Genomic DNA, 25,572 nt, shown 5'->3' with positions numbered 1-25,572 from the left:
TTTCTTTTCACCATCATTTAAAGCAAGTGCCCCATCATCCATGCAGACACATTTCTCTCCTATAACATCACTATTTTCTCTCACACACTGTCTAGCAATCCGAAATACCTGTTCTTTGGTCCTCACGTCGCTGGACATTGGCAAACTTCTTTTCTGCTACATCTTTGGCTATGTATACCTGCCGCCCAGCCTCCCTTTTGGCTACCTGGTACAGTTCCCTGCTACCCCTATCCCTCCAGGCTTTCCAGGCCTGTTTCTTTGCACTAATGGCTTTGTCTACTGTACCACCACCACCACCACCACATAACTCTAGGTCTGGAAGGGACTTTGCACCATCCACGGACTTGGTCTGTGGCACTCAGCAAGCTGTCCCGTAGGAATTTCCAGCTACCTTCTATGTCCAACGTCTGTAGCCCCTCCTCCCTCTCATCAAATTTCTTGATGAGGATGTCCCTAAATCTCTGACCATGTGAAGGGTTCTTTAGCTTCCAAATCCTTCTTTTCTGGATTGGTCTGTTTCTTGGAATCCTTCTGGCCTCAAGCCTAAAGTCACTAATGATTAACCTATGCTGAGGGGCACATTCTTCACCCGGGTGGGTCTGAGCGAAAACACCTAAAGCTCCACGAGGCTCCAGCAGTTGGTGGTGGTGAATCCTGCTGTACTCTTTCACCACAACTTTCTCTCATTCTTTCTTCCTGTTTCTGTTGTACCTATATTTCAAAGGGGCCAGCCTTGTCACACTGTGTTACGCTGAATCTCCCAGAGAACTACGTTAAGGGTACACGTGTCTGTGGAGTGCTCAACCACTTGCACGTTAATAAATGAGCTGCGACGTCACAAGTGCCAAGCTGTATCGGCCCCCTTTGCCTTTCCCTTGGATAACATTGGTGACATGGAGAGAGGGAGCCGGTATGCATGGGCGACTGCTGATCTTCCATAAACAGCCCAGACTTGTGCCTCGGAGGGTAACATTCAAGGTGCAATCATAATTAACAGATCATTATTTCGGTGTGGTCAAATTATTAAGTTTGCTTCACATTTTCCAAATGTGAGAGAGATTAAAATTTGAATACTCCGTATCAAAAAGGTTCCGACATGAATAGGCAGAAAAGAATTCTGTTTACATAATCAGCTTGATTGGTCACCTTCCTCTGTTGGTTGAGTAAAGTGTCGTCCAAGCTGATGTTTATTGGTAAGGAAACTTAATTTGCAACACCTGTGCATATTTATCAGCCTCACAGCCTCACTTTTGTTGGTAATTCTCATCAACAACTTTTCCTGTGATCATGATTTGATAAGACATACAGCAGTATGCTAAAGATCGGACATAATCTCTTGAGGGCAAAAAATGTAAAATAAAGTTTATTATAAACAACACAAACACTTTGTAATTTAATAGATTTCAATGTGATACCTGTTCAATAGAAATTACTTTTATTCAATAAAAATTTAATTAAATCCAATCAAGAGTAAGTGAAATTATCCTAAATACAACTAAATTGAAAATCTTTTTCCTAAATACAACTAAATTGAAAATCTTTTTCCCTGTCTATATCAGCAATACTCAAAACTTTTAAGTACGAATTTTATATAAGTGAAACCTTTTTTTGAACAAATTATATCCTGAAAATCACCTGTGTTAATTACACAGGTGCACAACTTACATGGGTTATTACGGCACTTGTGTTAAGTCAAGTGATACTTTTTAGAAAATGATTTACCACAGATATCAGAATATGGTTTTTTCCCCTGTATGTGTTGAGTCAAGTCCTATAAGAGAATGATTTAACAGACATTATTATGATATTTCTTTTCTCCTGGATATGTATGTGTATGTTGAATCAAGTTACATCCATAAGAGAATGATTAACCACATATTACAAAGATATGGCTTTACTATTTGCCGGTGGCACGTAAAATATACCATTTGAGCATCGCCTTACTGGCACTCGCGCCGGTGGCATTTGTAAAAGATTCGAGCGAGGTCGTTGCCAGTGCCGCCTGATTGGCACCGTGCTGGTGGCATGTAAAAGCACCCACTACACTCTCTGAGTGGTTGGCGTTAGGAAGGGCATCCAGCTGTAGAAACTCTGTCAGATCAAGATTGGAGCCTGGTGCAGCCATCTGGTTTGCCAGCCCTCAGTCATTCGTCCAACCCATGCTAGCATGGAAAGTGGATGTTAAACGATGATGATGATGTGTATGTTTGTGTTGAGTCAAGTCCTATAAGAGGATGATTTAGCACAGATATCGCAATGATATTTCTTTTCTCCTGGATATGTATGTGCATGTTGAATCAAGTTACACCCATAAGAGAATGATTTACCACATACTACAAAGATATGGCTTTACTGTTGCATGTGTATACTCGTGTTTAGTCAAGTTACTCCTTTTAGAGAATGACCTACCACAGATATCACAATCATATGGCTTTTCTCCTGTATGAGTACGTTTATGTTGAGCCAAGTTACTCCTACACGAGAATGATTTACCACAGATCTCACAATGAAACGGCTCTTCTCCTGTATGTGTATGTTTGTGTTCAGTCAAGGTACTCCTACACGAGAATGATTTACTACAGATATCGCAATGATATGGCTTTTCCCCAGTATGTGTATGCTTGTGTTCAGTCAAGGTATTCCTATGAGAGAATGATTTACCACAGATTTCACAGGAATGTTGTTTCTCTTTTGAATCTGGGTTTTTTGGTTTAGTTAAGTTGCTCATTATGAGAGAATAATTTATTATACATATCACAATAATAATGTTTCCTTCATCTCTATAAACATCTTTGTTTTCAGTTCTGCAACTTTTTCTAGAAAAGAATTTGGAGCTGTGTTTCTTTCTTCTGTGATCTTACTTAATATCTAAATCAGCTGATAGAAATCGTCAACTCGTTTGTAAAGTTATCCAACCTTAATTAACCTGTAAGCCAATCACTTAATCTACATTCCAAACAGTGAAGACAAGAAAAATATTGTATTCTTATAAATTTTGATGTATTGATGAATGCTGCTGATAAATTATGTCATCTTGCTTTGGTTGATGAAACGACGTCAAAATATGAAAGGCACATCTGAATGAAGAAGTTTCTTGTGGGTCAACATAAGGTGATATTCTGAAATAGGAAAAGAAACATCAAGATAAAGAGAATAGTTAGATGATACACTAATTCAACGTTGCAAAATTTAACATTGTCATCTATTAAATGTTTTTAGGGGTCAGAGTTAATTGAGGCATTGAAAGACTGGCACAATGACATGCTCCACACACTACATTTGTTTTCTCATGCCAATCAAAATAAAATCAATGTTTGGGAGTAACTTCGGTATAGGTACCGGATACATTTCAAGAAAGTGTTTTTTTTTATATAGGGGGGGGGCAGAAAAGGGTTTCTGTTATCTTCAGAAATGTAAACAAAGCCACTTCCGGTACCTATAACGAAGGATCGTAAATGTTTGATATATCCAAGACGAGGAATCATATTTTCTCAATGTTGCTATGTTCTTAATTCTATGAGATGACTGTAACCTCAAAGGGTACGTATAGTTTTAGAGCAAGGACCAGAATTCATGACTCAATTATTAGTAATCTTTCTTAACTTGCTTATTCTATATCATCAGTAATACAGCTTTTTTGACATCGATCTCCTTTTATCTTTTTAGAAATTTACATACACAAATGAAGCAGCTAAGAAGGAACCCTAGCCGAAAACACACACATACATCTATAACTTGCACGTTATAAATATGCAAGGCTTTTCTCAAGTTTAAACTGCGACGTTGATTTTATTATCTACATTCCACACAAATACAGAGCAGAAATATGTATGTGCATCAAGAAAGTGTATTATAAGTGATAATATTTCATGTGTTTATAGTTAACAGCATGTGCTGCCCCGAACGCGGAAACATACAAACGAATCTTGACAAATCGTAACAATTACAAGCCTGTTAGGGTATACATAAAAAAATCCGGAACAACAGTGTGTCAGTGTATTGTTTATTTCGCTTCCATCAGTCACACATGGTGAAAAAGAGTTCGAACACACATTTTAGTCTCCAAAGTCCGTTCCCTGCGGACCAAGTCGCTAACTAGGCCACACAAAAGGCCCTGTCTGTAGTTCGTGTATTTTTGAGTCATTGGGTAGGGCCCAGTACACCTTAAGTTTCAAAGCACGAACTCCTTCCAGTTCGACTTTGCCTTGTATCCTTTCCAGGTAAACAAAATAAGGAGCTCCAATAGAAACGCATCTCTCCAAGAAAATGAAATGCAATTGAAAAAAGTCATGAAAATATATACAAACAAGTGTCTTCTGCTATAGCCTCGGGCCGACCAATGCCTTGTGAGTGGATTTGGTAGACGGGAACTGAAAGAAGCCTGTCGTATATATGTATATATATATATATATATATATATATATATTATATATATATATATATATATATATATATGTATGTGTGTGTGTGTTTGTCCCCCAGCATTGCTTGACAACCGATGCTGGTGTGTTTACGTCCCCGTTACTTAGCGGTTCGGCAAAAGAGACCGATAGAATAAGTACTGGGCTTACAAAGAATAAGTCCCGGGGTCGATTTGCCCGACTAAAGGCGGTGCTCCAGCATGGCCGCAGTCAAATGACTGAAACAATGAAAGAGAGAAAAAAGAGATGTATGCAAAAAAATTAGGAAGATTTATCTGTTTTTAAGTATTTTATACTAAAGAATAAAACAGAAGGAGAACGTTGCTGGCCCAGGGCCAAAATGTGAAACCATCATCATTATTACTTTATTCATCCCGAAAAAGAAGTCCAGCTCTCAGTGGAAATACGGCCGAGGTCGTATTTGCCTTTCATCGTTTTCGAGAAATACTGGGTTCCATGTATTCGACTTCAGGCTCGCATAAAAGACTTCTGGCCCCGGGCCAAAATGTGGAACCATCATCATCATTATCAAAATAACCTTAAAGTAAATCTTCGTCAACTTGTCAATTAATTAGTGTCTCATAAACAACAGGACAACATTAATTAATGTGGTATTCTTCAATCGGTTTCCTCTCGTTTTACTAATTAATTATGCCACATTACTCTTATTTTACAAATTAATTTCCGGTTAATATAGGGCGTAACAAATATCAGAAAATCAAAAAAAAAATGTGTGTAATAGGTGTAAAACAACTTCCTATGAACGAATATGAAAAAAAAAATTCGCGCACGCGAAAGGGGGGTGGGGGAGAGGCCTCGGAAAATTCACATCGGGAAGTTCCGAAAGCGTCTGAGGGGCTGACCCGGGCACCAAAACAAAAAAAAAATAGTGTAATATGTGTAAAACAACTTGCTCTAAACGAATATGAAAAAAAAAATGCGCTCTCGCGAAAGAGGGGTGGGGGAGAGGCCTCGGAATATTTATATCGGGAATTTCCGAAAGCGTCTGAACCGGGCACAAAAACAAAAACAAAAACAGCGTAATAGGTGTAAAACAACTTGCTCTAAACGACTATCATGAAAAAAATGCGCGCTCGCGAAAGGGGGGCTGGGGGAGAGGCTTCGGAAATTTCACATCTTCAGTCCACGGCCTTTAAACTAAGAAAAAATAGTGTAATTGGTGTAAAACTACTTGTTCTAAACGAGTATCAAGAACACACACTCACACATGAATCATAAAATCATATTTCGCAAAAAAAAAAAAATAAAGAGAAGAGAAGAAATTCTGGAAAAAGTGAAGAAATGTTGGATCTCATTCCTTGGTTAAAGCTATTTTAAACATTAAATTTATGCTTTTCTTTGAAATAGTTCAGATATATGCAATTCTTCTCACTTATTAAGATGCATTTATCAGAAAAAAAGAGACAGAAAAAATTATTATTTTGTGTCAATCCTTCCCTAATTATCCTTTATTAATTAGTTTTGGCGTGTATTTTTTTCCCAAATTTATTTTTTCACCTTTACAACACTGTTTAGTAAAGCAATTAATTATCTTTATAATTTGCATATTTGACTTATTAATCAAAATTCTCTAGATGTAATATATACTAAGTAATGCATCCTTCATTTATGTGTTCCGTTCTGTATTATGCATGCGTGACTGTTTGTATGTAAGTGTGTTTAACTGTGCACATGAATGTGAATATTAAAGAACATATTTATTTACTATGATTGTTATTTTCAGAACAAATAAATCTTTTGGCTGTTATGTTATTGATGTTATTATTATTGCTAGTTAAAGGGTGGTGACTTGGCTGAATATTTTGAGTCTTGTAGTATGTAGTTGTGTTAGTCAATATTCTGAGTTCAAATCCAACTCATTTCTTTATCATCATTATCAAATGGACCACTCAAAGAGGTATGTATACATTATCATTTTCGTAACATAATTTCTGTAGTATTTCAAGATGTTTCTGACACGTTTATGATTCATGTGTGAGTGTGTGTTCTTGATACTCGTTTAGAACAAGTAGTTTTACACCAATTACACTATTTTTTCTTAGTTTAAAGGCCGTGGACTGAAGATGTGAAATTTCCGAAGCCTCTCCCCCACCCCCCTTTCGCGAGCGCGCATTTTTTTCATGATAGTCGTTTAGAGCAAGTTGTTTTACACCTATTACGCTGTTTTTGTTTTTGTTTTTGTGCCCGGTTCAGACGCTTTCGGAAATTCCCGATATAAATATTCCGAGGCCTCTCCCCCACCCCTCTTTCGCGAGAGCGCATTTTTTTTTTCATATTCGTTTAGAGCAAGTTGTTTTACACATATTACACTATTTTTTTTTTGTTTTGGTGCCCGGGTCAGCCCCTCAGACGCTTTCGGAACTTCCCGATGTGAATTTTCCGAGGCCTCTCCCCCACCCCCCTTTCGCGTGCGCGAATTTTTTTTTTCATATTCGTTCATAGGAAGTTGTTTTACACCTATTACCCACATTTTTTTTTTGATTTTCTGATATTTGTTACGCCCTATATTAACCTAATTTCCTTTATATCACATGAAACAGTCGATCATAGGTTTTCATAAACAATAAATCAACATTTCTGTTTGGAAATTATTAATTAAGACGAGGAAATGTATTCTCCTGTTCTGTTTTCGTTTCAAAATAATTGCTGTAACATCGAGAGGTTCACAGAATTCTATTATTTACATTATTAGTATTAATAGTATTATTATCACCATTACAACCTTAAAGTAAATCTTCGTCAAATTACAGTATTCAGATACAAACAGCGACTCAGTCAGTATTCGGCAATTAAGCACCTTAATTAATAATTTAATTGAATGGATGTTTGAAGTGCTGTAGAAGTTATTTCCCTTGTGATAATTCTATTCCTCAATTCTCCAATAGACGGCTCTACTGACTGGCTGGATTCATTCCAGTCTTTGTCTTTGTCCCATTCTCTCAGCAAATTTGGATCTTTTCGGTTTGACCGGCAGATTTTTTAAATAATTTCCACGTAACTATAGACCTTTAAACTTCGTGTACCGATAGAATGTGTTTATAAAACATCTTTTTCTCTTGGCTTTATTGAGAAAATTCTATAGTTTGTAAGATATTTGTTGTTTTTTCTTCTTCAATTTCAACCAATCAATGACGTCTATTGAGGTAAAAAACATTCTGTGCCGTATGAATATGTCCCTCGTTTAAGAAACAGATTGGGTTTATTTACATTACTGAAGAAAAAAAGATACCCTTCCCTCTCCCCTAACCCTAACCCTAAAATAGATTGAAATGCAATAGATCAGTACTAGGGTCATAATTATGGGTGACAATTTCATATGACACCGCTAGAAAAAACTGCTGTTCAAACCGAAAAAATCTCAGTAATATCCTTCACAAAGCTGAGTTATTTTCGAAAACACCCTGGGGCTTTTTTCAAGATAACTGATCTAAGACAAGGGGGCATATTCTTCCAGTGTTGTTACGTGTTTTCGTTCGCCTTTACTCTGAAAGTTCGAATCACATCCAGGTCGACTTTGTCTTTCATCCCTTTCAGGAATTACTGGGTTCTATGTATACAACTTCCCACTCACATCAAAGATTGCTGGCCCTGGGTCATAATTTGAAATGATCATCATCATTACTATTATGAATGTAACCTTAAATAAAATCTTTGTCATCGTTTTAATATTGCCTAATAAACAACAAGACAGCATTAATTGATGTGGTATCCATCATTATCATCATCGTCGTTTAACGTCCTTTCTCCATGCTAGCATGGGTTAGAAGGGTTCGACTGGGGTCTGGGAAGCCAGAAGGCTGCACCAGGCTCCAATCTGATCTGGCAGCATTTCTACAGCTGGATGCCTTTCCTAACGCCAACCACTCCGTGAGTGTAGTGGGTGCTTTTTACGTGCCACCAGCACAGGTGTCAGGCGAGGCTGGCAACAGCCACGATCGGGTTGGTGCTTTTTATGTGCCACTGGCATGGAAACCAGTCAAAGGCGGCGCTGGCATCGTCCATGTTCGGATGGTGCTTTTTCCATTGATTTCTGATGTTGATGTACTTAACTCAATAGGTCTCCTCAAGCACAGGGTCGAAACGGTGTTTCTTTACTTGCCACCTGCACAGGAGTCAGTCCAGCGGCACTGGCAACTGCTGGTTCAATTTTGATTCCGATTTCACTTGCCCCAACAGGTCTTTTTACTTATTAATTGGAAAAGAAGGACTTGGAAGCTTAAGAACCGTTCATATGGTCACAGATTTAGGGATATCCTTACCGAGAAATTTGATGACATAGAAGGGAGCTGGGAATTCCTGTGAGACAGGTTGCTGAGTAACACAGACCAAATCTGTGACTGGTGCAATGTCCTTTCCAGACCTAGGTGGGAATTACAACTATGTTTCGTGGTCTGCTATCACAACAGCTCCTTTACAGGATCCAGTTAGCTCAAGACATCATCAGGAGGAACCACGTCCGGTTTCGGCTCCTACTCCTCTACCATTTTGACATGGCGGGGCCTACCCCCTTTCGGAGGTGTCTTCAGCTCTGGTGTTGGGTGCATGTATTCTTTCTTTTGTTCCCTGGCCTCTTTGATGTATCGTCAGCGAGTGTCAGCCGGTGACTGACTGACTTGTCAAATTTTACCCTTTAAATACCTGCCGCTAGGCTCCAGCAAGTTGTCACATGACACTGTCTCACCTTAACTGGCTAGTGAAGGCGCGTAGTTTTAGCCCGTGCATTCCCTAAATGATCATCACCTGTCAGTCAGCGAAGCTGATTCAGTGTCAGCTTGTCTTACCTAATGATGTTATAACATGGTGGTGGAACAATACTGTAGACGACCATTAGTGTAAAGAAACAGGCCTGGAATGCCTGTAAGAGTTGGGGTAGCAGGAGAATGTACCAGATAGCCAAAAGGGAAGCTAAGAGACAGGGAGTAGTAGAAGAGAAGGGGTTTCCTAATGCTCAGCGATGTGAGGACCAGAGAACTGAAGTATTATGGATTTCAAGACAGTGTGTGAGAGAGAAAACCGTGATGTCATAGGAAAGAAATGTGTCCGCATGGATGATGGTGCCCTTGCATTTAATGATTCTGCAAAGAAAAGGGCTTGTTGAAGCCACTATGGAAGACTGCTGAATGTGGAGAATGAATGGGTGGAGGAGAGTCTGACAGATATTGACCCAGTTGACAGACCAGCTATCCGAATCAACAGTACCCAGGTAGATGAAGTAATTAAGGATATGAAGACAGGGAAAATCACCAGGCCCATCAAGAATCACTGCTGGGATACTTAAAATATTGGGTTGTGTTGGTTATGGTCTTGTCACCCACATTGTAAATCAGGTAGTTCATGAAGGAGTCATACCCAATGACTTGTGTAGCAGCACCATAGTCAACTGCTACAAGAGGAAAGGTGATACTTTAGACAGAAATAACTACAGGTGTATCAAATTATTGGGTCAGGTGTTGAAAGTCACAGAGAGGGTTATAGCCCAACAAATTAGGGAGAGAGTTAGCCTAGATGAGATGCAGTTTGGTTTGTAATGGGTAGAAGCACCATTGATGCTGTATTTCTGGTAAAGCAACTGCAGGAGAAATTTACATAATATCAGTGTCATTTATTCTTTTGTTGTCACATTATTATTACTATTAACAATATATAACAAATAAATAAATGCGCCCTTTTAAAGCATAGCCAGGCTCATGGGCCCGGTTTTCAGGTTTCAATGGTATATGTGTTCCCCAGCTGGATGGGATGCCAGTCCATTGCAGCGATACTAATTTTTGCCAGCTGAGTGGACTGGAGCAACGTGAAATGAAGTGTTTTGCTCAAGAACACAATGCTTCGCCCGGTCCAGGAATCGAAACCACAATCCTACAATCATAATGCTGACACCCTAACCACTAAGCCACGCGCATCCACATTAATAATATTTATATATATATATAAACACTATTCACTGAAGGAGGAATTATGCTAAGAACAATTAGTGTAATTTATAGGGTTCTTTCTTCTCAAATTTGTCATCGTCAGCCTCAATTTCATCACTGCTGCCAATATTGATTTCATCATGGTCTAACTTCAGCATCGTTACTATAAAACAAAATGCCTGGTCTTATGATTATACATTGACATTGGTGATTATTTGTAACATATGTGTAATAAAAGAATGCAAACTTTAACAACTCTGTATCGTACAAAAGGAGGCCAGAAGAAACGCTACAAGGACTCCCTGAAATCGAACCTCAAAAAGTGTGACATTGACTTCACCAACTGGGAGGAAACGGCAAAAAACAGACCACTCTGGAAAACCACCATCCATGAGGGAACGGCGAATTTCAAGTCGAAAAGACGACGACGGAAGGAGTGCCAACAACAACCACGTGAGCTCTCCCTTCTGGCACTAGATGTCCGCACTGTGACCAATCTTTTTGAGCAAGAATTGGTCTTATCAGTCACCTGCGGACTCACCAATAAATTTGCGCGAAGACCATCATCCTCGACCTTGAGGGATTGCCATAGTAGTAGTAGTAGTATAATAAAAATGAGTTTTTCAAACAGGGGAGATAAGCACCTCCACCCAGCAAAGCAGCAAGCAAAGACTAGTTTCAGAGCCATAACCCTTCATCAGTCTGGAGTAGCTTGGCTTGCTAGCTGTGAATGCTTTTCCCAATGAATTAAGTAACAACATTGTAGACAGAAATTGGTTCCTTACACACACACACATACATAGGTGTGGCTGTCTGGTAAGAAGCTTGCTTCCAAACTATATGGTTTCATGTTCAGTCCCAGTGCACAACACCTTTGGTAAGTGTCTTCTACTATATACTTGGGCTGACCAAACCCTTCTGAGTAAATTTGGTAGAGGGAAATTGAAAGAAGGCTGTATATATATATAATAATTATTATTGTTATTCTACAAATTATATACATCATCATCGTTTAACGTCCATTCTCCATGCTAGCATGGGTTGGACGGTTCGACTGGGGATCTCGGAAGCCAGAAGGCTGCACCAGGCTCTGGTCTTATCTGGCAATGTTTCTACAGCTGGATGCCCTTCCTAACGCCAACCACTCCGTGAGTGTAGTGGGTGCTTTTTACGTGCCACCTGCACTGGTGCCAGGCATCGGCCACGGTCGGATTGGTGCATTTTATGTGCCACCTGCATGGAAGCCAGTCGAGGCGGCACTGGCTTTGGATGGTGCTTTTTACGTGCCACCGACTCGGAAGCCAGTTGAGGCGTCGCTGGCATCGGACGTTTTTATTATTATTTTTTTGCAATTTACTTAATCTTTGACATTTTATTATTTTAATTTTAATATTTATATTATATGTAATTTTCTAGAATTCATAAAAGGTGGGTTTTTTTCTAATTTTATATAAATATATATATATGTGGGTGTATGTATGTATGTTTGGTTGGTGGGCTCCAAACGGGGTCTCAGTGAGTGGTATCCCTGCCTTCCTAAGCTAATTTTCTACCATATTTCTTAAAAACCATGGCATAGCAGAATCCATGTACTCTGGAACACTCATGTCTAGAAACTGAGGTTGTGGGTAAGCAACATTACAGATGATGACAGCTCCAAAAAGCCTCATGACAGCAGCCCAAAGGTTGGGGTGGGCTGAACCTGCCTGCCTCGGTTGCTAAGGCATTGAGGTAGATCCAACCACCCCCATTAGTGGGGACAAATCCTGAATTTAAAACAATGGATGACAATGATTATGTATATATGTGTGTGTGTGTGCATTTTTCCACCGGCCATCGCTTAACCATTGGTACGGGTGTGTTTATGTCCCTGTAACTGAGGTTTAGCAAAAGTCACCAATAAAATCAATACTAGACTTACAAAGACTAAGTCTTGGGGTCGATTTCTTCCATTGACTCCCTTGAAGGTGGTGCTCCAGAATGGTCTCAGTCAAATGACTGAAACACGTCAAAGAATAAAAGACTAAAAGAGTACAAATAAATTTCAGGAGCCAATGGAAGCAAGGCATTTGAATAACAAGACCATCCACGTAGTGTTGGGGATTCCATACCTGTACTTGAACAGTGTGTATGGACATGTAACATCAGCACCAAATCCCTAGGTGAGAAAAAATCCCACAACAGGGAGGTGAGCAGTTAGTATTGAACGGGTGTGCCGTTGTGCCAGATGCGAGATTTAAGGAACAGAGGAAACAGTGTCTAGATATTGAGTAACAAAACGAACACATAATGGTCTAACTTTTATTCTGATTTTTTATTCATTATTCTTTTGTAGCAAATTCCTCAAAATCCAAACACAGGCTTTTTTAGCAATCAAGTTAACTCAGAGTCAATATTTTTACAGATGATGACATATTTGAGGTTCACACTGACGGTATTCAAATTGATGATTGGAAAAAACCCTGCATGACAGCTGACAAAACAGACTTCATTGTTGTAATGTTTTAATAAATTCTGACATTGGTACAGTTACGATTGTTGTGAATACCCATGTGTACGGATGTAGCTTTTTTCAAGAGAATGGTTTAGCACAGATGTCACTCTGACCTGGCTTCTCTCCTGTAGGAATGCATTCATTTACAGTTAAGTTAGATCTGAGAGAATGATTTACAACAGATTTGACCATGATGTAGATTTTGTGTGGTATGAAAATGTATAGTTAAAACACTATTTTCAAAAATCAAATTACCACAGCTATTGCAATGTTATGGCTTCTCTCCTGCATGTGTCCATTTGTGTTTAGTTAAGGCACTTATTTGAGAGAATGATTTACCAGAGATATCACAGTGATGTGGTTTTCTGCACTGTATGAATGTATCTGTGATTAGTGAAGAGACCCCTTTGAGAGAATGATTTACCACAAATATCACAATGATATGGCTTCTCTCCTGTAAGTGTATGCTTGTGTTTAGTTAAGTTACTCTTTTCAGAGAATGATTTGCCACAGATATCACAACGATATGGGTTTTCAGTACTTCGGAATTACCCCTCACTCTGTAACTTTCCAACCTGTTATTATTTGTTTTTTGATACCTCTTCATATTCCTATGTTTTCGATATTGGAGATCACAATTTAGCAAAAAAAAAAAAAACTTTAATTTCGATCCCTTCCCTCACCAATTGATTAGCTTTGTTTACAGTTGGCAAGATGTACTGTCACACATAAAATGACAGCTTCCAAATCCTCTGTCCTAATTGGGTGAAAGTTATCAAACTTTAAACCGCTATAACTTTTTGAAAACATTCAAGCTTAATTGCTGGAGTTGTTTCACTTTTTCCAGAAAAATGCTTTTAAAAAGTTATAGAGGTTTAAAGTTTGATAATTTTCACCAAATCGTAATCTCTGATATCGAAAACATATGAATCGGAAAAGAATAAAGAAAGAAAATTATTGGTTCAAAGTTATAGAGTTGGGGGAATTCCAAAGAAGTACCAACTATTCTCTTGTATGTGTACATTTATGGTTACTCAAATCATTCCTTTCAGAGAATGATTTACCACAGATATCACAGAGAATGACATGACTTTCTTTACTAGTCAATAGACATTCTTCCAAGAATGATTTCCCATATGTATCAATGATCATTTTTTTCCCCCAGAAAGAATACGTTTGTGACATTTAAATGAGAATGATTTAACTCAGGTGTCACAATGATATGGCTCCTCTCCCACATGAATACCTTTGTCACTAGTTAAATCACAATTTTGAGGAAATGATTTACCACAGATGTCACAGTGATATGGTTTTTCTCCCAGTATGAATATATCTGTGATTAATCAAGTGACAATTTTGGGAAAATGATTTACCACAGATTTCACAATGATATGGCTTTTCTCCCGTATGTGTGCGTTTGTGTTGAGTCAAGTGACTCCTTTGAGAGAATGATTTACCACAGGTATCACAATGATATGGCTTTTCTCCTGTATGTGTATGCTTGTGTTCAGTCAAGGTAATCTTTTGACAGAATGATTTACCACAGATATCACAATGATATGGCCTTTCTCCTGTATGTGTACGTTTGTGCTTAGTCAAGTCACTCCTTTGACAGAATGATTTACCACAGATATCACAACGATATGGCTTTTCTCCTGTATGCGTATGCTTGTGTAGAGTCAAGTGACTCCTTTGAGAGAATGATTTACCACAAATATCACAATGATATGGCTTTTCTCCTGTATGTGTACTTTTGTGTTGACTTAAGTTGCTACTTGAAAAAAATGATTTATCACATATATCACAGTGATATGGTTTTTCTCCAGTATGGATACGTCTGTGAGTAGTCAAGTAAGTCTTATAAGCGAATGATTTACCACAAATATCACAGAAATACTGCTTCACTCTTGTATCATCGCTTTTTGCTTCAGTTAAATTATTCATTGTGAAAGAATAATTTATTATACATATCACAATAATAATGTTTCCTTCATCTCTATAAACATCTTTGTTTTCAGTTCTGCCACTCTTTCTAGAAAAGAATTTGCAGCTATCTTTCTTCCATCTGTGATCATAATATCTAAATGAGCTGATAGAAAATCGTCAACTCGTTTGTAAAGTTATCCCACCTTAATTAACCTGTAAGGCAATCACTTCCTCTACATTCCAAACAGTGAAGACAAGAAAAATATTGTATTCATATAAATTTTGATGTATTGATGAATGCTGCTGATAAATCATGTCATCTTGCTTTAGTTGATGAAACGATGTAAAAATATGAAAGGCACATCTGAATGAAGAAGTTTCTTGTGGGTCAACATAAGGTGATATTCTGAAATAGGAAAAGAAACATCAAGATAAAGAGAATAGTTAAATACACTAATTCAATGTTGCAAATTTTACAACATGAACACTGTCATCAATTAAATGCTTCTAGGGTCGGAGTTCAACGAGGCATTGAAAGAATGGCAGGTTTTTTTTCCTTTGAACGGCACATGTCAACACAATTTCTAGTCACTTTTAAACTTCGTATACAAGTAGAATGTGCCAAAATAAAACACTTTTCTTTGGCTTTCTTGAGAAAATTGTAATTTGTTTGTTTAACATAGCTTAAGTTTTCGAATTGCGCGCACCGGGACCGATATACTCGTATGGTACTACTAGCGAAGACTGGACCCGGTGCGCGCCCATATATATATACTCACATACACACACATATCTATATACATAATACTTACATATATATATATATATGAATGATGTACCTACTATGGATGCTGTCCAAAAACTAAAAACTAGTAAAAGAATATATCACACATACAATATCTATTTGTATAGGTGTGTATATACACACACACACATGATTAAAAACTAAAAGAATATATCACACACATTTTGTTTGATTTATGTAAAAAAATCATATACATTGTTCTAAGAAATAATTTATTTACTTTCTTTAAAAAATTCTTTTATTTTACTCTGTAAAATCAACTCATTTGCATACGCGCAAGTCGTTGCAGGATCGACTACTTACGTTCAGCTAGCGCGGACACGCGATTGCGCGCACCGGGTCCAGTCTTCCCTAGTAGTACCCCCTAACCCTAATCCTCCATATATATAAAAAAAAAACTTCTTTTAAATGTATCTGGTACTTCCGGAAGCACACCGGTACCTATACCGTAACATCGCCAGTTTTTTTTACACAAAGTAAATAGAAAAAAAAAACACAAATAATCGACTAGTCACGACTAGCTAGCGCGAATGCGCGCACACTTCTTAAATAGTACCTAGAATTTCAACAAAAGATAGGATCGGAGATTATTCATACACTTCGATTATACATTTTGATGAGGTACAAATTGTCAGCCCCCCCCCTTTTTTCGCATCAATTCCGATACATAATTGTAATCTACACGACATGAAATACTTTTTGAAAATTGTATTTAAAAATACCCATTTTTTGCCCAGGGCTCTGCAGAGAGTCATTACTTAATTCACAATACACCGGTTGAAGTAAAAAGACTGACACCGTTTCGGTACCAGGGAGGCTTTCTGCGGCGAATCAAAGTGCTGGAAATAACAGCCAAATCTTCATTTGAAAAAAAAAGGACATAAATGTTAAAGTAAGCCTGTATGGTAAAAATTTCGACTAGATTAGCTCTGCATATCAACAATTGGGATTCGTTCCAACAGGACATTTAGGTTGCTTAGAAGTATTAGACAACTAATAGGCGCAGGAGTGGCTGTGTGGTAAGTAGCTTGCTAACCAACCACATGGTTCCGGGTTCAGTCCCACTGCGTGACATCTTGGGCAAGTGTCTTCTGCTAGAGCCTCGGGCCGACCAAAGTCTTGTGAGTGGATTTGGTAGACGGAAACTGAAAGAAGCCTGTCGTATATATGTATGTGTTTGTCTCCCTAGCATTGCTTGACAACCGATGCTGGTGCGTTTACGTCCCTGTCACCTAGCAGTTCGGCTAAAGGGACCGATAGAATAAGTACTGGGCTTACAAAGAATAAGTCCCGGGGTCGATTTGCTCGACTAAAGGCGGTGCTCCAGCATGGCCGCAGTCAAATGACTGAAACAAGTAAAAGAGTAAAAAGAGTATACTTTCATTTGTGGACACATATGTGAATACAAATATCTTGGCGATCTTTCGTCTCTAGCAGACCTTTCCGTCGATTTCCGTAAAAAAATATTTTTTTTTACATATGGGCTTGCGGGAACTTTTGAAGTAATATACATACATATGCACATACACCGAGTAAAAAATTTCAGTTATCTCTTTCTTTCACACACTAACAGAAGCACTTCACTTACACAACATACTGTCTGTCTCCCACACCCCATCAATGCTTCCCATGCACGGTAACTTCAAAAGAACTTCCCTAGTCATACAATCGCTTTCTCTTAGTCTCTTTCGCTCTCATTACTTCAAAAGTTCCCGCAAGCCCATATGTAAAAAAAAAAAATTTTTTTACGGAAATCGACGGAATGGTCTACTACAGACGAAAGATTGCCAATATCTTATTTGAACTGATTCAATTTTAGAATATTGAACAAAAGACTAAAAATGACATTGCAAAATTTAATGAAGCATTTTAAATAAATAACTTGACAAAAATAATTTTAATTTTTACTGTTCTTTCATTTGTACACATCTGAATTGAATGTTCCTTTCACTTATTGATAATTCATACAAGAAATTATCAATAGATTCCGGTAAAGTCTTGGGCATGGGATCTAAAATGATTCCATATAAATTGTACATAACTGTTTTAGTCAGATCTGTTCCAGTCTCCCATTAGAAACTTTCAGATGTTCGTGACGCTATAGTGCGTAACTTACCGTATATTTTTGAGGGTGGACTACCCAAAATCAAATTACAAATAGCTCTTCGTGCAGTTTTGATATTCTGAAAAGAACCTAACAAATGAATTTTCGTATCAGCTAAAACAATCCTCGTCTTGGTAACATTCTCGATGGTAAATTTAGTTTTGCCGTTCCGGCCAGCCAGCCGACCAACAGCACGACCTAAGTGATCTCCTTTCAAAGGTTTCACGTCGGTAACATCGAACGTTTCCAAATAAAGTTCTTCCAGACGAAGTAAGGCTAAAGAATCGTCGATGTCGAAACCGAGAGTAAACGCACGTACGAAATCCGCTCCTCTCTGTAGTGCTCCAATTTCTGTGGTGCTTTTACAAGTACGCAGTTCTACATTTCTCGTCTTTATATTGAATCGTACTTGTAATTTCAGTTGTTCAACTACAGGAGTGTAAATTTTCAACCAGTTTTCCTTAAGAGGTGTATATCTATGTGCGGGAACTGGAATTTTACGCCTTTCCGATTTACCAGTTGCGGAAGCTGCTGATATCGGAGGATACTGTGGTTTCTTTGGCGGTGATATATCTACCGAATCTTCGTTAGTGGTGCAATCTTTCATTTCAACATCGCTGTCTAGAGGTTTTTTCCGTTTTCTTGAGTTCACCTCAACAGAGTCAACCTCAGCATGAGCTTCCACGGGTTTTTCCATATTTTTAAATCAATTCAAATTGACAAATGTATATATATATATATATCCACGTACCTCTAAAAAGATCTGCGATATTAAACGAGTCTGTAGTAACACCACGTGCACATCATGAAAGTATTCTTATGAACTTCCGGAATACAAGCATTTCCGAAGGGAGATAACTCAACTGACTAAATGCATTAGCCTACAGCAAGAAGAGTTAGTTTCTCATCTTGCCATACGAATTCATATAAAAATAGAACATCTAATTTTACTTCGTAAATTTAAGTTTTAAACTGTAAGAGTTCATGAAATACGTTTATATATTTGTTTTGCAAGATTTTTGATGTGAAATCGTGTGTTGAAACAGATAATGTTGTATTTAGGAATGGTCATTTTGCCAGTTTAGCCAATAAAAACACACGCACTGTATATTTGATGTTACTTTGCTTCAGCATTATTTATTTTTAACATTAATCTTAATCTTATTTCTGGCCGAAATACGACATCTAATTTTACTTCGCAAATTTAAGTTTTAGACTACTGGCCAAAATAAGATTAAGATTAATGTTAAAAATAAATAATGCTGAAGCAAAGTAACACCAAATATATAGTGCGCGTGTTTTCATTGGCTAAACTGGCAAAATGACCATTCCTAAATACAACAATAAATTCATGAAATAGTTACTTTAAAATGCTACAACTGTACATAGTTGTTAAGAATTTCGTGGAGGAATTCAATGATTAGCTAGAAAATGTGCTTTTTTCAACTGTCCTCTGGATTTCGTTTTAATTTAGTGTTTTAGATTGTCTGAAGCAAAAATTTGTTTCAGAGTTGTACTTGCTTGTTAAGTAGGTACCTTGAAATGAGATTGTGTTGGTGCCTGATATATATTTAAAAGACAGACATATTTTCATATTCATATTAGGGGAAGCTAGGAGACAGGTTTATATAGCCAGAGGGGAAGCGGATAAGAAAAAATTTGCCAATGTTCTGAGCCGTGAGGATGAAAGACTTGAGGTATTTCGTGTTGCAAGACAGTGTGTGAGAGAGAATCGTGATGTGGTAGGAGAGAAGTGTGTTCGCATGGATGATGGTTCACTTGCGCTAAATGAGGATGCAAAGAGAGAGGTTTGGAGATGCCACTATGAAAGTTTGCTGAATAAAGAAAATGAATGGGATAAAGAGAGTCTGCCAAATGTTGACCCAACAGAGGGACCAGCTATCCGAGTTGATAGTTCCGTAGTAGCTAAGGCAGTTAGGAGCATGAAGACAGGGAAAGCCCCAGGCCCATCAGGAATTACTGCAGAGATGCTCAAAATATCTGGCAGTGTCGGCTATAACCTAGTCACCCGTATAGTCAACCAGGTGATACACGAAGGAGTCATACCCAATGACTGGTGTGTAGCAGCATACTAGTCAACTGCTACAAAGGTAAAGGTGATGCCCTGGATACAAATAATTACAGAGGTATCAAGCTGTTGGATCAGGTAATGAAGGTTACGGAGAGGGTCTTAGCCCAACTAATTAGAGAGAGAGTTAGTTTAGATGAGATGCAGTTTGGGTTTGTCCCAGGGAAAAGCACCACTGATGCTATATTCCTGGTAAGGCAGCTGCAGGAGAAATACCTAGCCAAGGATAAGCCCCTGTACCTGGCTTTTGTTGACATGGAGAAAGCCTTTGATAGGGTCCCCCGATCCCTCATCTGGTGGTCAATGAGGAAACTAGGGATAGATGAATGGCTGGTGAGGGCTGTGCAAGCCATGTACAGAGATGCCGTAAGTAAGGTTAGAGTTGGCAACATGTACACAGAAGAATTCAAAGTAGAGGTTGGGGTCCACCAGGGTTCAGTACTCAGCCCCCTCCTATTTATCATAGTCCTCCAGGCAATAACGGAGGAATTCAAGACCGGTTGCCCCTGGGAGCTCCTCTATGCTGACGACCTCGCTCTAATCGCTGAGTCACTATCAGAACTGGAGGAGAAGTTCCAGGTGTGGAAGGAGGGTTTAGAATCGAGGGGCCTTAGAGTCAACCTAGCTAAAACCAAAGTACTAATAAGTAGAAAGGTAGAAAACCCACAAATATCATCAGGAAGATGGCCCTGTTCGATCTGTAGAAAAGGTGTAGGTAGAAACTCTATAAGATGTACCCAGTGTAAGCTATGGACACATAAGAGGTGCAGCAATGTCAAAGGTAGGCTAACTGGGAAGATAGTTTTGTATGTGGCAGGTGCTCTGGAGCACTGACCTCCGAAAATCTGCAGAAAACAACTTCTGTCACTTTCCGGGGGGAAAAAACTAGAAGTAGTTGATAGTTTCCGCTATCTAGGTGACCAAGTCAGTAGTGGGGGTGGGTGCGCTGAAAGTGTAACTGCTAGAATAAGAATAGCCTGGGCAAAGTTTAGGGAGCTCTTACCTCTGCTGGTGACTAAAGGCCTCTCGCTCAGAGTAAAAGGCAGACTGTATGATGCATGTGTACGAACAGCTATGCTACATGGCAGTGAAACATGGGCCGTGACTGCTGAGGACATGCGTAAGCTCGTGAGGAACGAAGCCAGTATGCTCCGATGGATGTGTAATGTCAGTGTACTTACTCGACAGAGCGTTAGTACCTTGAGAGAAATGTTGTACCTAAGAAGCATCAGTTGTTGTGTGCAAGAGAGACGATTGCGCTGGTATGGTCATGTGGCGAGAATGGATGAAGAGAGGTGTGTGAGAAAGTGCCAATCCCTAGCAGTTGAGGGAACCCGTGGAAGAGGTAGACCCAGGAAAACCTGGGACGAGGTGGTGAAGCACGACCTTCGGACGTTAGGTCTCACCATGGAAATGACTAGAGACCGAGACCTATGGAAGTATGCTGTGCGTGAGAAGACCCGGCAAGACTAGTGAAGCCATAATCCGTGGCCCCTACCTGGGACGTAGTCAGTCCACCTGTGCATACCTTCCTTCTTGTGACACTTGTGAAGACCTGTTGAGGCAAGTGAGAATCGAATCGAATCGTATCAAATCAAATCGAACCAAATCAAAATAGATGAACATCAATGGAATTTGTATCCTTGTGGTACCAGTGCCGGTGGCACATAAGAAAACCATCCGAACGTGACCGTAGCCAGTACCGCAATGACTGGCCTCCGTGCTGAGGGCACGTAACAAACACCATCCGAGCGTGGCCGTCCGCCAGCCTCGTCTAGCACCTGTGTCGGTGACACATAAGAAAACACCATCCGAGCGTGGCCGTCTGCCAGCCTCGTCTGGCACCTGTGTCGGTGGCACATAAAAAACACCATCCGAGCGTGGCCGTCTGCCAGCCTCGTCTGGCACCTGTGTCGGTGGCACATAAAAAAACACCATCCGAGCGTGGCCGTCTGCCAGCCTCGTCTGGCACCTGTGTCGGTGGCACATAAAAAAACCATCCGAGCGTGGCCGTCTGCCAGCCTCGTCTGGCACCTGTGTCGGTGGCACATAAAATCACCCACTACACTCTCGGAGTGGTTGGCGTTAGGAAGGGCATCCAGCTGTAGAAACACTGCCACATCTGACTGGCCTGGTGCAGCCTTCGGGCTTCCCAGACCCCAGTTGAACCGTCCAACCCATGCTAGCATGGAAAGCGGACGTTAAACGATGATGATGATATTAGTGATAATAACACAGTGGATGATTCTTAAATATAAAAAGGAAATTATAATAGAGTACCACCTTGAAGGCACACACACATCGATATATATATAAATAAAGATACCGGAGTAAACACATAAATGTGAAACAAGGTGGAAAAAAGAGTACTCAAATACCAGTGGTAGAGTAATATGCTTTAAATAAAGTATAAATAAAGATAGATAGATTGATAACTTGTTCTATATATATATATATATAAGCCTGGTACTTGTTCTCATCATCATCATCATCATCATTTAACGTCCGCTTTCCATGCTAGCATGGGTTGGACGGTTCAACTGGGGTCTGGGGAGCCCGAAGGCTGCACCAGGCCAGTCAGATCTGGCAGTGTTTCTACAGCTGGATGCCCTTCCTAATGCCAACCACTCCGAGAGTGTAGTGGGTGATTTTATGTGCCACTATATATATATATATATATATATATATCAATAATAACAAAGGGTAAAATTAATTAATTAAGAAGTAATCAATAATTTCACCAAGTAGAATTCGGCATGAAAAAAGGACCATTTCACGGTAAACTTAAGTAATACTTAATAATTAAGGTTCAGCAAAGATTTGCTTTACCACATACCGAAGTTTATATATATATATATATATATATATATATATATATATATATATATATATATATAGGTCTAAAGAAAAAAGTGCTGAGGTCATTCATTCCACCAAAGATTCTCAAGAGTGTGCCCCAGCATGGTCGCAGTCTAATGACTGAAACAAAAGGTAATATATCATCATCATCATGATCATCGTTTAACGTCCGCTTTCCATGCTAGCATGGGTTGGACGGTTCAACTGGGGTCTGGCAAGCCCGAAGGCTGCACCAGGTGAGTCAGATCTGGCAGTGTTTCTACAGCTGGATACCCTTCCTAACGCCAACCACTCCGAGAGTGTAGTGGGTGATTTTATGTGCCACCGACACAGGTGCCAGACGAGGCTGGCAGACGGCCACGCTCGGATGGTGTTTTTTATGTGCTACCGACACAGGTGCCAGACGAGGCTGGCAGATGGCCATGCTCGGATGGTGTTTTTTATGTACCACCGACACAGGTGCAAGACGAGGCTGGCGAACGGCCTATATATATATCAATAATAACAAAGGGTAAAATTAATTAATTAAGAAGTAATCAATAATTTCACCAAGTAGAATTCGGCATGAAAAAAGGACCATTTCACGGTAAACTTAAGTAATACTTAATAATTAGGGTTCAGCAAAAATTTGCTTTACCACATACCTAAGTTTATATATATATATATAGGTCTAAAGAAAAAAGTGCTGGGGTCAATTCATTCCACCAAAGATTCCTCAAGACTGAGCCCTAGCATGGTCGCAGTCTAATGACTGATACAAAAGGTAATATATATATATATATATATATATATATTACTGGGGAAGTCCAGTTTATGGAATTACCCTGGGTTCCTGTCCATAAAGGATTCAACTTTATGGCATATCATCAGACCCCAAAACCTGTTAGCCTAAGACCTCTTCAAAATATGAAGCGGGAAAGGCCTCGTTATGAATATAAACATGGGGATTATCTCTCTTTGCCATTGACTATCAACTTCCAGCTGTGCAGCCATTTTGCGGATTCCAAAACACTAGCTGGAATATCCCAAAATGCAAACATGGCCCTAAAATTTCTGGAGTTAAGGATGTTCCCTGGCTTGAGTGAGTCTTTTAGGATTCTTGCGCATTCAGCCGTGGATAACTTGCATTGCTTCATCCCGTTGATGTAGGAGCCTAGGTTTTCAAGGATTTCCCATGAGATTGAGTGTGGGATTCCACCGTCTCTTAGTTGCCAGACATGACTGGTTAGCAAGGTTACATATCTCTTTTCTGGGACCCTGAAGGAGGATTATGGTTGGAAATGTGTTGCTTGAGAGACTTCCCAGTACATCCAACGTATTTCCAAGAGCACATAATTGATGGCACTGCACCTATTGCTGTTGCATCTGTTGTTGCTGCCGTCGTTGATGGTGTTGTTGTTGCTGATGATGCTGGAGGTGGTGGTGGTATTGGTAATGTTATCACCGCTGCATGTGTTGCTAGTGCTGCACCTGTTGTTACTGATGTTGTTGCTGCTGCTGTTGTTGGAGATGGTGCGTGTAAGGTGGCATTAGTAATGCAAATTTAAGGCGGTGAGCTGGCAGAAACGTTAGCACGCCGGGCAAAATGCTTATGCGTTACGTTGTGAGTTCAAATTCCGCCGAGGTCGACTTTGCCTTTCATCCTTTCGGGGTCAATAAATTAAGTACCAGTTACGCACTGGGGTCGATGTAATCGACTTAATACCTATGTCTGTCCTTGTTTGTCCCCTCTGTGTTTGGCCCCTTGTGGGTAATAAAGAAATAGGTAATGCATTGTGAAGGCTTAATCAGCACGATTGCCATCAGATTGAAGATCACCATAGAGACCAACCTTACAACAGCAGACTTCCTAGACATCATGCTCTTCTTGGGCTCCAGACCCTACTGTTAACCAAACGAGAGGCTAACGTGCATCAACACAGCCTCCTGTCATCCACCCATCACGTCCAAGAACCTGTTAAAGGGTGTTAGTAAGAAGATTTCGAGCTTTTCCTCAAACCAAGAGGTCTTCGACACAGTGGCCCTGTACTATAAGGAGGCCCTAGCTACCATCGGGTTTAGGGACTGCATCTCCTATATTCTGGAACCCCACAGCTGCAGAAGGAAGTGTCACAGAAATGCAATTTGGTTTGTGCCCCCTTCACCCATAACGCCCACAGGTAGACTATTCCTTAAATTAGTAGACAAGCACTTCATTAGCTCCCATACATACGGGCCCATTTTCAGTAGGTACAATGTTACTGTCTCGTCTAACTGTGATCCCAATGTTAAGAGCATCCTCGTTAGCACCCCTAAGCCTCAGGGAAAGGCAGGTTGTTCATGCAGGAACTGCAATAGTTGCCCAGTAGGAGGCCGTTGCAAAACCAAAGGGGTCATCTATCAAGCTGAAGTACTAGCGAACCCTGCCAATACCACCGGCAGAACAGTAGCCATAATCACGAGAACAGAGCCAACACCACCACCACCATCGCCACAGTGGACACATTAGCAACCTCAACAATAGCAGCACCAATGACAACAATACCAGCCTTACCAGTAGCAGACCTGACAGTGTCCACACTAGCAGACTTGACACCCACTATAGTAGCAGCAGAAACAGATCCAATGCCAACATCATCATCATCATCATTGTCGTTTAACGTCCGTTTTCCATGCTAGCATGGGTTGGACGGTTCAACTGGGGTCTGGGAAGCCAGAATGCTGCACCAGGCCCAGTCTGATCTGGCAGTGTTTCTACAGCTGGATGCCCTTCCTAATGCCAACCACTCCGTGAGTGTAGTGGGTGCTTTTTATGTGCCAGACGAGGCTGGCAACGGCCACAATCGGATGGTGCTTTTTTTATGTGCCACCAGCATGGAGGCCAGTCGGGGTGGCACTGGCAACGGCCACGTTTGGATGGTTCTCTTACGTGCCACCGGCATTGGTTATAATGCCAACA

At 39.8% G+C, this 25,572-nt stretch overlaps 2 protein-coding genes across 2 annotated transcripts; both read right to left on the bottom strand.

Annotated features, from left to right (window-relative positions):
- Window positions 1–1,611: 1,611 nt before the first annotated feature.
- On the bottom strand, window positions 1,612–14,564 carry LOC118762147 (zinc finger protein 436-like; the record flags this gene model as incomplete). The annotated part of the gene is made up of 2 exons (XM_036500534.1): window positions 1,612–1,733; window positions 14,320–14,564. Coding segments are annotated over 2 exons (291 nt in total), but the record flags the coding sequence as incomplete, so codon positions are not given.
- Window positions 14,565–17,460: 2,896 nt separating this feature from the next.
- Window positions 17,461–18,519, bottom strand: LOC115229291 (RNA-binding protein PNO1-like). Its single transcript, XM_029799673.2, has one exon. It carries the CDS (start codon window positions 18,381–18,383, stop codon window positions 17,655–17,657), a length of 729 nt encoding a protein of 242 aa, XP_029655533.1. The 5' UTR covers window positions 18,384–18,519; the 3' UTR covers window positions 17,461–17,654.
- Between the last annotated feature and the right edge of the window lie 7,053 nt (window positions 18,520–25,572).

The sequence above is a fragment of the Octopus sinensis genome, linkage group LG2 (genome assembly GCF_006345805.1).
Source record: "Octopus sinensis linkage group LG2, ASM634580v1, whole genome shotgun sequence".
Classification (NCBI taxonomy): domain Eukaryota; kingdom Metazoa; phylum Mollusca; class Cephalopoda; order Octopoda; family Octopodidae; genus Octopus; species Octopus sinensis.
Note: the sequence above shows the minus strand (reverse complement) of the source record. Positions and strands in the feature narration are given on the sequence as shown.